Raw genomic sequence first — 13896 nt, 5'->3', positions numbered from 1 at the left:
TCTCAGTCTTTAGGTAAGATTCTAGGGTCTTTGGAGCCCATAGATTTCTTTTCCATAGGGTTTAATCAATCTTGAAATTTCTGTATGATGGGTACAGAACAAGGAAAAAGGCAGGAAAGATGAAAGGCAACAATGTTCTTCCATCTGCAAAATTCCATTTCTCATGGTATCAGTAGTTCTAAGCCACTGGAAAAATAATTCAAAATCATAAACTAAGAAAAAAGATAAGAACTTCTCCCATTAGCTGTTGCAAGTAAAGTCTCTTCTCTTCTTGGAGCAGTAATTAATGAGTCTATTTTCTCTATTATTGGCTCCTGTCAACATTGTGAAAGGGGGACGACTCCTCATTGTCAAGACTTTTTCACTTTCAGCACAGGGAGAAATTTTTAGTTAAAACACTGGTAGAATCCTAGTCCGAAGCTTCTGAAGAGCCTGTCATTTAAGAAAATGTATATCTAAAATTCCAGTATTTTTGCCAGTCATTTATCACTAGCATGTATTTTTATTAATGGATACCTGCAGCAGGGTTAGATGAATCTGGCTTCGTGACTCACATACAAATAGACAGAAATCCCTGTGCATATGAAAGATGCAAATCCCCCACCTTTTACTCTGCCTGTTCTCTAGCTAGCACTGAAAGGATGACTTTTAGTGTTCTTTCCAATTAGCCTTTACCTCTCCTCTCTCTTCCGAGATTTCCCTCCTCATAAATTGTCTTCCATAATGACTTTTTGCAGATTACAGTGCAAAGCAGCTACTCTTCCGTACAGAAAACATGAGAACACTACTACTTAATTTTGACCCAAAAATAGATTTTAAGAAGTTATTACTATGAGTCAGTAACAAAGTAAATAGACTGGGAAATTTCATCTCTCATTCAGCATTTAATTGTGCAAGATACTGTACCTGTTTTGCAGATTTATGAAATAAACTTGTGAAGGGTGGCATTCAACCCTTTTAGAGTTAGAAATATGTGTGCCGCAGGAATCACGATGCTTTGCTGAAGCAATCTAAATTGCTTAAACCCAAATCAAAACATGAAAGTTTGAAAGAAATTTTCACATGTACCTCTTAACACCTGATCTTAAAGATAACACATGGTTAAAAAACCAAAATGACATAAATGAATAAAGACACACAGGAAAAATAGGTGACATGAAATGAGCTATGAAAAGGCAGTCTTTCCTTTCTGTATTTGTAATTTTATAACATACTGGTCCACTATGGGGCTACATTTCACATTACTGTGTAATACAGAAAAACCCCAAACTCATGTTTTAACTGAACAACTTTTTTAACAATCCTCTATGCATCCTACAAAAACACTATCACTGCAAAATAAAGGGCAAAAGAGGACCTGTTGTTGCTTACCCATTGCAAGTACATGAGAGAGAGGAGAAGGGCGAGAGGAGGAGGAGAGAGGCATTTTACCTCGAAAGAAGTTTAACCTCTATTGTTGTCAAAAGAACAACGGTACTTTTTTCTTTTTTCCCCTAAAACAAGGATGCCAAAGAACTTGGAACTATTTGTTTTCCATACTTAGAAGTTACAATAATTTAAAAAATTATTTCCAATTACCTACTTCACTTGCCTACATATCTGTTCACCTCTCTCTGGTTTATATTTTCAATAACTGACTGTAGAAACTCTAAAACCTGTATGGGTAATTGTTTCTCATCTCATTAACATATATGCAAATCAATAAATGTTAGAACAAAGAAACTAAAAAGCCATTAAGGTCATATATCCTCTCTCCAATATATAGTGGACCAGCTAGCTGCTTCACTTTTAGCCTTGCTTCCAAAGAAAAGAGAATTCCTGCCAACATGCTGACACTGTCATTTCCTCCCACCTTGTCTCTCTTCCCCACTTTTTTCCCCTACTTTTGAACCTGCTGGTCAGTTTCCATGAAATAGGAGGGGGATGCCTCAGAGGAATGCATTTGCTATATGTTTCAAAACTACTGCCAGACAGGTAGAGAAAAGCCCGGCAAGTAATAATTCCTGCTGAGTGCAGCTACAGTATGAGCCTAAGAATTACCCTTTTGTCTTGCCTGCAGCTCCTGGACAGCTTAGCTTCCAGATCCCTAGCCTGGAATCAGCTGCAGCACATGCTCAGAGAACCAGGAATATCAGGAAGGGGTTTTTTGAGAAACTGGAAGGAAAGCAAACTTGAGGACTACCTGGAAAAGGGAGGTAACAGCAGGTACGGTGGAGGAAGCCTACATCATGGGAGGGTATTTACAGTGTTGAATGGCAGACTAGAGGAGGGAGCACACACATGCATAGAGGCATATTCCAGTAGACCTTCTGCTCCCAGAACAACTTGCTAGACCATTAATTTAACATTAGGAAAAAATTTGCAAGTACAATATGTCTGTCCATAAAAGAACACTACAAAAAGAGTGTTATGAATACCTTCAATATCCTCTGCATCTCCTAAGCCAAATTCCTCCAATAGATCTGCAAAACAAATAAGTCATATGCTTTATTAAATACTGCTATCCAGAAAGATTATGAAGCTAAACCCAGAACCACATGAAGTGAACATTACCTGATTTCTGCTGCCTTCTTTTAGGAGAGGTTTCATTCATTTCCAAAACAGATTCAGGAGTCTTCAGCTATGAAAGACACAATCCAATCATAAAAAAACAAATTAAAAGTAATTACATACTATTTAATGAGCAGAACAAGTAGTCAGTCTGACATGAACAAATACTTACCTGGGAATTGTCTGGTTTCTTCGAAAAGCCTAGAGGTGAAAAATATTTTGGGAACTGTTAGTTTATTTAATTGAAGGTATCTTCTACTCCATTCAGCATCAGTAGTTTCTACAACTAAGTGTCAGTTGCAAGCATTATTTCATCGAGAGTACGATACCTAACATTTAATTTACCTCATCATACAGCATATGTATTAGTATACAAGAAAAGGACAATGTATACGTTCCACTGTACACCTTGGATTTAAAAAATAATAAACACAGAACTAGGACAATTCACATGAAGCAGTAAGGTCATGCTCATTAACAGAACAAGATAAAATATTTAGTCCTTTTGAGGAGCTGAATCCTGCTTTCTAAAAGGATTATTTCAAAAGCCAAAGCTGGTCTGCTATAATGAATGATCATAAAACAGTCCAACAGCACTATGACTGTGATTATCCTGTGAGTGTTTAATGTTGAAGAGTATTTTCCTTTCCATTGATGGGACAGAGAAACCATGGGTGCAGATGCAAAAACCTCATACACGTGTCTTTCAGTGAGGTAATATCAAGCTAGTTCTCAACAGATTGTTCTGTTTTAGCTTGCAAGGAAACAAAAGACACAAATGTTGTTTGGTTGTAATCTCCATTTATAGCATAGTTCCAAATACTTTTTTTTTGTAAATTTTTGTCCAACATCAAATCATTTTCAAACCCACACAATCTACTGGCCCACCTATATTTCTTAAATCCTCTGCTTTACTCATCTTACAGCTTGAGTCCTCTCATGAAAGAAGTGTATGAAACGTTACTAAAAATAGCTCCACAGCAAAATTTTTATATTTAAAAAAAATCATTAGAAAACAAACAGTATTTGATTTCAGTAAACTTGCTGGTCTAGCAGTATGGAAATACCTTAGAAAGATTACCATGATCACCTTTTACCCCCTTTTCACACTGATTTTAAACTTATGTTAATATCATCATACAAAGCAGACTTCCATGACAACTACTCAACAAGTAGATTTACAAGCTCCCAGGAGCTTGTAAAGTCTTGCTTCCAGCTTACTAAACTAAAAATGGATTAGCTTCTTCAGCTGTTCTATTGTACCTATACTACAAACGGGACTGACAACCATTTGTTAAAGGAGAAATCCTTCAGAAAAGAGCTCTACCCCAAAAGCAAAACTTCCCTGCCATCCTATGCTCAAGAGACAGTGTCACAAACTACAGGCAGAAACCCTTAGCAACAAAACCTGAACTTTTACTCATATTTTAGCTCCTAGGCAAAGCACACCAGAAAGTTATCAAAAATTAAGCTACGAAGAAAAAATGCTTAGCCAGATCATAGCTTTCTTCTGCTGCATCATCTAAGAATGTTTAAATGTTCAGACACGTCAGTCTTAAACCACATACACTTTCATCACTACGCAACAAGAACCTGAATCAAAAAAAAAAAAAAACCAACCTGTCCTAAGAACACACATAATGCAAACAAGACAACTTCCTTTACAAACTGGCCAGCAAGTGCTGTGGTAACTGGTGTTAATTAACAAATACTAAGCACTTCATTGCTATAGCGCACACCCACATCATAGCAACATTCCTAAGACAGACACTTATAAAAGTTCACTTTAGCCTATAAATGCTTACAGACAAACATTTAGTCCACCATGAAGTTACCATTGTCACGTTCCCCTGAAACAATCTGTGAGCATGCTCCATGTCTGTCAGCAGCTGGGAGCAACACACGGGATGATACTTTTCTCGGACTTTCAGAATCCGTCTGTATAATCTAAAACACATGCATGAGAATTGGTACAAATGCATTTTCAAGTAATTTCTATGCAAAAAGCTCCTGCTAAGCAAACTTGCATAGCATGGTATCAAGTATATTAGAGATATAAAAACATTTGTTAAGACCCTTGGAAAGGACACATTAAGACATAGTATACTGGAAAATCACAGCAGTTGTGCGTGTTTTCAGATCTTAAGCAAAAATCCCACAACTCATCTAAACTATTCTGTTATGTTGATAAACCTTGACAAACTGGACAGCCACAAAAGAGAATTAACACAGTAACTCAAGATGTGGGTTGTGAACCAATAACTGCGGGTCTGTGGTGATCCAACATTTGTACTGAACGTGTACCTGACATTTAAGTTTGTGCTTATGCTCCCTAGGCACATATGCTGCAGTGGTGAGTGAATGCATCGCTATTCCCAATCGCAAGGGCGATTTGTGTTGAACAAAGACTAGCAAGGCAAAGCTTACAGAAACCAAGGCTACCTAAAAAATAATAATATTTTAGTCTTGTATTTTCAAGAAGGGGGTGGGGAAGAGTTCGTTCTTCCTCACAAGAAAAGCCAGAGGGCATTAGCTACAGACCCTGCTTGTTTTCTTTTAGCCCATTACCACACAGAAAGAACTAAAAAGGCAAACACAGCCAGCATGTGTGGTATCTCTTTTGAACGTGACTTTCAAAAAGGGCTGAATTATACCTACAAAAGGTAAACAGGATCTATTCAGAAGCAGCTAACCATCTAGGTTGTAGACCTTAAAGGCAACCACTGACCAGGTCAGCAGAATAGAGCGGTACGGTGAAAAAGCAACAATCCTGCCAGCCCCTGTTAAAAGCTCAGAGCATTTTAAGCAACAAGAAACTTCACTGCTTCAGTACTATACTAGAAACCAAACTCAAAGGCCAGTTTCTATGAGACCCAAGTCGTTAGCTTGACGTAATTTCATCCCAATCCCAACTGAACAGCTGGCCTAGAGCAGAAGTATTTCAATGGCCCCCAGTTACAAACATATGGCAGAAGCAGGAAAAGATGAAATAAGCCTCATCAATGGTAGGGCCCAAGTCAAAAGTAACCTCTCAAGTGCTTCTGGATGTTACTCCTACCATTGTCCTCCCCTTCCCCCGTGGTGGGAACCCCCATGTCCTTCACAGAAAGTACCTCAGAATCCCAGGGAGATTCAGAATCTTCCTCTTCCTCTGCTCCCACTGCTGATAGGGCACCTACAAATGAGGTAAGAAGTGAGACACTGAGTGTTTTTATTTCTCTCTGCTCTTCCCCATCAGTCAAGTCCTGCATCCAAAAAATGCGCGGTGATTCTATTGCTAAGGACAAACTAAGAATCGAGCGTTATTCAAGGGTTTCTTCACACCCAGCCACATCATGGTATTTCCTTTACATTGCCACCTCCTCTTGCCTCCCTTCCAGCAGGAGATGGCTACGCACAACAGCAGACATAGCTACAAGCAACACCCAACACATGTTTGGGTAACATTCAGGAAGAGACTCCAGCACGCTGCAGTCCTGTGGTATACAGAATTTAGGTCACCTGCTCTCCAGCCTACAGCTCCAGAATTCGGTATTTACTACCACTTTCCACTGTACAGGAGGTACCATAGAAACACTATCCAAAACATCCTCACACTAACATCACTAAAATCACCAAGAAACAATGCTCCTTTTGTAGTGCTACCAGGAAAGATCTTCCCTGACAGACAGTTGTTACCCCAAACGTTCCCAGAAGCTAGACACCTAAGCATTGCCATTTAAAAATAGAGGTTCACTGCTCAAACACTAACCGCAAACACACAAAAGCCATTTTTATCTCAGGGGGTTAATATCCAAACCTCTTCTCTACCAGATGAACATAAGGCTCAGTCTCAGTGGGTTCCTGGCCAGATTAGACCATCTTCATTTCTCTGTTTTAAGCTACTCCATTAGGTAAAACTGATTTAGGATTCACTCGTGGGGAGACATGCACACAAAGAAGGGGCAAGGAGCTGAAGAGCAGTGAGGGCACCCACCCCCAAAGAGGGAAACTGCTGGTTCCAGCCTGGGCTCTGACTACTTACACTATGCCAAACTCAAGCTTACGGTAAAATGCATAGAGACAGAAGAGCATGTATAGGCGCAACACTTGAATACAGTGGTTCTGCCAGGCCCCCTGTGTAGCATTTGATCAGCAGCTACACATGCTCTGGTAACATCTACCACACCAAGCTACTCTCTAGAGACAGACAATGGAAACGGTGCCCTCTCCTCCTGCGCTGAGACTTGAGGCGAGTACCAAAGAGCTCAACTCTGACCAAGCTGGTAATGCTTTCAAGCACACACAAGTGTGGTACTGGAGGGACCTTCTACATTTTAAAACTGGACAAGGTGAGGTACTGAAACAGAACAGCTTTCTCTCAGCTTGACTCAAAATTTTCCCCAGCTTTTCAATCTGACAGTACAGGCCAGAAAGGGGAATATTACTGTCACACCCAAGACACTCTAGTCCTCTTTTTCATCCATGCATTTTGTTCAGATCGCTTCAGGGAGAACACAGCAACAAAAGCAAGAACGGCCCTTGCTTCATATAGCATCGTTTGGAATCCAACGCTACAATTTCAGTTCTTCCAGAATGAATGAAAAGGAACAAAAGCTGCTTTCCTTCTCTGCCAATGACCACTAGGATTCACAGGCAAGTAAAATATTTGCTATTTCAGAAGTCAAATCACAGTTTTAGTTCATTTATGTGTATTAATACTTCTAGAGAAAGAATTGGGATCAGCATTTACGAACTCATTTCTCTCACCAGCATTGTCTTTTGATGCAGTGTGGACTTGATGGCTATCATTACAAATAGAATTTTTCACACCCTCAACAACCACAGTTTGTAGCTCTTCACCAATGTCTTCCTTCTCCTGCTGCTCCTCCTCTTCTTCCCACTCAGGTGATTCTTCCTAAAAGAGATCGACTGAAACAGTTGGAATGAATAGAAACAAGCACCTACTTCACCATTCATCAACAATTTGAAAAATACTTTTCTTGTGTAAGAAAAAAGGGAAACTTTGTAAAACAGAGCTCAATAAGGCCTTCAGTTTTTCCATGGGAATCTATACGAGTAGACAGCAATGCCTAATGTCATAAGTGGAAATGGTCTCAAGTTGTGCCAGGGAAGGTTCAGGCTGGATATTAGGAAAATTTTCTTTACTGAGAGAGTGGTGAGACACTGGAACAGGCTGCCCAGGGAAGTGGTGGAGTCACCATCACTGGAGGTGTTCAAGGAACGTGTGGATGAGGCATTGTGGGACGTGGTTTAGTGGGCATGGTGGTGTTGGGTTGATGGTTGGACTTGATCTTATGGGTCTTTTCCAACCTTACTGATTCTGTGAAGTCTCACCCCTGGTTCTGCAAAGCCCCGGAGAAGCACTTCCTCATGTCAGTCTAACTCTAGCTTCATTTAAGTTACATCATTCCAGAACACATTCCTTCTTTTCCCCTACTTTGCTCCAAGGAAAATCACTAGCTTCCAAATCTTACTCAAACTTACTGTTGTTTCCTCACTTTCAGCTATCACACCATGAATTTTACTGAATTGCAGTAAATCTTCACAGATAAAATCTGTATATACAACTGAGAAAAATGTAATTGATTCCAGAAAAAGTCTACTGCCTATTCTTTTTCCTGCAAAACCACTGTAACCAATAGAAAAAAAAAAAATGAAAATGCTTCTTATACCTAGGAAACTGCTTTGGCTAAGAGTAAGACATTTTCTAAAATCAAAAAAGGATGATCAAAAGACGGATATATGTTAAGAGCAAGTATTAACAGAAATCCACTTTATCATTTGTTTCTTACCTATATTACCCTTAGAAAATACCCTTGTGATCAAATCATCCGTATATACTTACTTTGGTGCTTGAGTGAAATGCTGCTCTTAAATTTTCTTCACACCTATTTAAGCGCAAGTTTTCACTTTCTTGTTTCAGTGCTTCACAGACTTTATCATCTACTTCTTCATATTGCTCTTCTTCAGTATCTTCATCATCCACATGTTCAAGAACGACAGAGTTCAGTCTTTGACTTTCCAGCTTTGGGTTTTTTGCTACTGACCAAGAATTATTACCACTTTCAAAGCCATCACCAAAGCTTGACTTTTTCTCCTTAACACAACTGTCTGAGAGAGGTTGAGGTATCTCTTTTTTCCAGTCTGTCATTTCAGAGTCCGCAAAACAGGAGTCAGCATTTCTGTGAAACGTCTCCTGAATCATGCTTTTCCTGTTCCAGCTTTCTTGCGTACCTTGCAAATTATTTATATTTTGAAAGACAGCTTGTTTTGGTACTGACTTGGAAGATATTTCATTATTCATTATCTTTGGAGACATGGCAGTTACATTTTCTTGCAACCTTTCGTAACACCCAGCTATAAAAGACACAGGAGTATCAACAGATTCCTCTATCTTTTCATCAAGTTCTTTACTTATTTTATGATTGTCCTCACAGTCATCTCCAGTTCCACACCGAGTTTCCCCTTCACACTTAGCATTACTAAAATACTCCAATTTCTGATTAATTTCCCCTTTAGGTTCTGTTTTCTCCCCCTGCTCCTCCTCCAGTATGTCATTAGACTGAGTTTCTTCATCTTCCAGATCTTCCTCCTCCTTTTCATCTCGAGTAAGATCTTCGTCCTCCTCTTCTTCCTCTTCCTCCTCATAATCTTCATCATCATCTCCATTGTCATTTTCATTATCTTCTTCCTCCTCCTCCTCCAATTCTTCTTCCTCCAGGTTGCTTGTATCTGAGACATCTTGATTCAACAGTTCTCCACATTCTCCTTTGTTCAGGTTTGCATCCGACAGGGTTCTTTGTTTGAGGCTCTTCTTTGGTGACTTAGGACTTTCAATTCTAGAACCATCACCATCATCTTAAAGCACATGAAAAGGAAAAATGCATGTGAACAAAAGGAGTTACGCAAATAGCAATAGGCATGTTACTAGATTAATGCACAGGAGAGGAGTCATCTGGGAATGTCTGGAAAAGGAGACAGGTGAGGGATGGGCAGGATGGAGGAAGGACTTGACCAGGTACAAAGGCTTAGGAGGGGATTAATATCTTCATTTTAACGATAGGACTTATTTTTTCTGAAATGACTAAGTGCTGTGTTTTCAAAATGCTACTTTTCTCATTTACTATAGCAAAAAAAAAATTAAAAAACTACTTAGCAAGTCTACTTTTATTTATCAGTGTATCATGCAATCTTTTCCAAACAGCTTACTGTTTTTCCTGAACTGCTGGGAAGCGTTCATTAACAGTGTCAAGTTTGGCTTCTGCAGCTTCTGTAAATAAAGATTTATTTAAGCAAAACCTTTTTTTTTTTTTTAAAACAGTAACAATAATAAATCCTTTGTTCACATCAAATCTTGAACATGAAATATAATCAGGTTGTCCTTTTGATACTGCTCAGGTGCTGGCTCCATCCTATAGTTCTAACTACACAAACACTCCTCGCATATGCAATTCAGTGAGTATTTCACCCCAAAACTATGCGCAGGCACCCTTCTGCAAATTGTTTCCAAAACTATGTTTACACGCATAACAGTTCTAAAAAGCTGTTTTAACATTTGTAATACTTAAGTAAAATCCAGCTATATTTAAGATTGCAGTTTCAGGATGCTTACTTGCAAATGTGCACAATGCAAGTAACTGTTAACATCCCTAGACTTAATGCATAAATTAGTTCCTGCAAGTACACTTACCAAAATATACCTAAATTTCAAATTCACACCAGAAAAATGCATCATTTCTATTTAAATCAGTGCAAGGAAACAAAATTATGTTAAAATTAAACGTGCTTGCATCTCCAGCATTACAGAGCGGGTTTAACTACCACACTCCGGTTCCTCATCACTGCAGGATACCAGTGCAACAGAATAGATGCTCCAGACATCACTACAGAAGTTGATAACCCTTCAGAACATTAGTAAAAACAGAAGGCACGAGAGCTTGTAGCTGACAAAAAGAATACTACCCGAGCACTCAAAAAAGAGGGGAAACATGCACTGTGAGATTACATGCAAGCATGGAATGCCATCTCATAGAAGAAAAAAGACAGCCCATTTGAGTAACTCATCCCTTGAGTGCTCGAGGAACGTGACGAGGAGGAAAGGAGAAGTAGGTGATGAAGGATTTCAGTAGATCTAGATAAACAAATGCCCTTTTTCTTTATCAGTTAGGAATCCATCACCAAAATTACAGGAAACAATAAACATGTTTGGAGAAGAACGGAATAGGTTATAATAGTAACTTACAAACTTCTACAGTCTGCAAATCTGACTCAAATGAACAAGAACAAATAAAACAATGTGGTTGTTTTTCTCCTCAGCTATTGCTCTTTTGCCCCAAACCACAAATCTACTGCATGCTCTGCCACAGCTACCGGTCTTTTAGGAAAAACTCACAGCAGAAGGCAGGCTGGCAGGTCAGAGACTGCTTCTAAGGGGAAAAACAATATTGGCTGGAACTGCAATTTCTTTCAATCCCAGAGAAAGCTTGCCTTCAAATCACTTATTTTTACAGGACATTTTTCCTGTAAAGGCACCATACCTTGGGGGTAAAATCCAGTTCTTCTTCCTCAGAAGTATGCCAACTGTCATCACTCCCCTCTTTCTCAGAGCTTCTTAAAAAGCAAAGCAAAATGAGTACTGTCTCTCTCAAATCATTCCTCAGGTAAGTGTTAGGTATTTTTAAAGTCTCACCTTATTGAGTCTCCTTGGGAAAAGTCTTCTATTGCTGTTCAAACATTAATTGACATGTTGAAATTAGATTTGGCATGCTAAAAATTAACCAGTACATATAAACATTTAACATGGACAACTCCACAAGTAATAACAGAATGAAACTTTGGGTAGTCAATTCAACACAAGACAGCATGAATGAATGCATTTCCAAAACAACTGCTTTTTCAAGCCAAACTGAATTAAAAAAAGAAAACAAAAAAGACCAGAGTTGTATCTCCTTTCGACTCTTATACCTAGAAGTTTAAGAAACATCTCTAAACTAAAAAAAAAGGCATTGCATGAATATGCTATGTTAGTAAACAATTAACTATATGGTGGTTTTTTAGCAAGACAGCAAGTAAATGAACCTCCAAAATATTCATATTACACACATGAGTACATATCACATGCAGAGACTTTACTATTTTAGGTAACGTTATGCTATATACTACACTATCTACTGCTCTACCCAGTTACAGATTATTCTGAAAGGGTAAAGAAAAATCAAAAAGCGTAATCAAGATCTAAAGCTTATCCTCCGGAAGAAAAAAATCACCAGCAGTTCTCTACACTGCACCAAAAAGGGCATTCAACAGGCAAAAGAGGCATAACCAGGGCATCCTATACTACACTCCAAGCTTTCATCAGCATTATGAAGGCAACTTGCATGCAGGATCATAGGATAAATCAGGTCAGAAGGGATCTCAGGAAGTCTCTTAGCCAACCGCCTCCTCAAAGTAGGCTCAGCTATGAGGTCAGATAATGTTCCTGAGGGCTTTATCCAGTCCAGTCTTGAACACTTCCAAGGATGGAGACTGTACAACCTCTCTGTTTTACTGTCTTTATCATGGTGAAGCTTCTCACATCAAGTTAGAGACTCTCTTGTTTGCATTTATGCCTCTGGTATCTCTGGGTCCTGTCATGCACCACTGGGAAGCACCTGGCTTTTTCTCCTCATATGTACTGGAAGCTGCTGCTAGGTCCCCTTCAAAGTCACCTCTTCTCTAGGCTGAACAAGCCCAGTTTCCTCAGCCTCTCCTCAAAGGGCAAGTACTCCTGCCCCCGACAGGTTTGACGGCCCTCCACTGAACTTGCTCACTGTTGAAAGACCAACCTCTTTTGCAGTAGGGGTTCAAAATTATACCCAAAGAGCCGGACACAATCCAGCGAGTGCCAAGTAAGGGTAGACAATCACTTTGCTCAATTTCTTGGCTATGCTGCTCTTAATACAGCCCAGGACACTGTTGACCTTCTCAGTTGCCAGGACACCCTGCTGGCTCATGCTCAGACAACTCTGATTTTTAATGTTTCCTATTACAAACACATAATATTTAAAAATATTAATTAGTTTTACATACCACAGTTTTCTGTTAAATCACTCAGTACCTGCAGTCTAATCTACCTGCTAACCCCCCAAGCTGAATGAAAACCTGTCTCTTAGAACTGGGTGAATAAGGTGGAGCAGTCACTTATAAATTCTTGACAGGTGACTTCAGTTATATTTTCAATTAGTACAGTTATAATTAATCAAACCAGCTGAGTAAGTTATCTGAACTTTTACTTTCAATGTATAGCAACTTTAAGCAATGATCAAAACCAGGTCACATTGTCCTTTAGAAAGCAATAGAGGAAGTTTATGAGCTGGCTTTCAGACAGACCTTGATACCCTACCATAGAAACAGAATCTAGAAAAGCAGTCTCTGGGGATTGCTTGTTTACACTTTAATTGAAGTCCATTTCCATTTTGGAGCAACAGAACAACATATTTAAAAAAATTATTTACTATCACTAGTGACACAAAGCAAACACTCAATTCAATAATAAAGGACTCATGCAAAACATGGAAACAAATAAGAAGCGCCCAAAGCCTGCTCTCATATCTAATTTATAAAACCAAACTCATCAAAATAGGGTCCTCCAGGATAAAAAACATTATAGATGTGTTAGTATTTGTGTATCATACAACATGTTCCATATTTGAAATGCTACTGTACAGAATACCTTTCCTTGATTTTCCTGTTCTTGATGTCTGGTTAGGAGATTGTTGCATTCCTATATCCATTTAGGAAAAGGCATGGAAAGGACAGATGAAACAATGACATCAGAACAAATTTGAATTTCCAGAAATTTGGAAAACATAAGCAGCACATCAACAAAGCTATAGTAATGGGAGAATGTACTGTGACTATCAACCTACTCTACAGTTTTAAGTGCTAGAAACAAAACCAATCACAATCTACAGAACTCTACTCTCAAGGGACAGTGTCAAACAGTGCAACAATTTACTTGCTCCATGTAAAATACCCATATTCCAATATTTTGAAATACTGCAACAGATTATCAGAAATTTACTCTACTGCCAACTTTATACTGCCAACTTGACTAGTCCTTATCTAGCACAGACGGCAAATGGAATTCCTTCATATTTGCAGAGTGCTTTATACATACAGCACACTTAAAATCCCTCCTTAGGTGCCAACAACTGAAGTTTGGAGATAAGCTATCCAGAAATTTTGAAGGAAATCTTGGCTCCCCCGCCACGCAACTTCTAGCCGTTACGTTATTTACACTCCCTCATCTTAAGTTACAGTTTTAGCATGTTTGTTATCCCTCACTAAAAAAGCAACCCAGAA

General features: G+C 38.9%; 1 protein-coding gene across 1 annotated transcript in view; it reads right to left on the bottom strand.

Moving 5' to 3' along the window:
- ANKRD26 (ankyrin repeat domain containing 26) overlaps positions 1-13896 on the bottom strand; it is a 59441-nt gene that overhangs the window by 37211 nt on the left and 8334 nt on the right. The window contains exons 7-17 of the mRNA XM_059816261.1: positions 13265-13315; positions 11243-11276; positions 11091-11163; positions 9763-9823; positions 8399-9411; positions 7291-7447; positions 5664-5725; positions 4386-4488; positions 2723-2751; positions 2554-2620; positions 2418-2462 (exon numbers count right to left, since the gene is read on the bottom strand). Coding sequence (XP_059672244.1) covers positions 2418-2462; positions 2554-2620; positions 2723-2751; positions 4386-4488; positions 5664-5725; positions 7291-7447; positions 8399-9411; positions 9763-9823; positions 11091-11163; positions 11243-11276; positions 13265-13315 — 1695 coding nt within the window. The remainder of the gene's footprint in view (positions 1-2417; positions 2463-2553; positions 2621-2722; positions 2752-4385; positions 4489-5663; positions 5726-7290; positions 7448-8398; positions 9412-9762; positions 9824-11090; positions 11164-11242; positions 11277-13264; positions 13316-13896) is intronic.

The sequence above is a fragment of the Gavia stellata genome, chromosome 4 (assembly GCF_030936135.1).
Source record: "Gavia stellata isolate bGavSte3 chromosome 4, bGavSte3.hap2, whole genome shotgun sequence".
NCBI lineage: Eukaryota > Metazoa > Chordata > Aves > Gaviiformes > Gaviidae > Gavia > Gavia stellata.
This window is presented reverse-complemented; position numbering and strand designations above follow the sequence as displayed.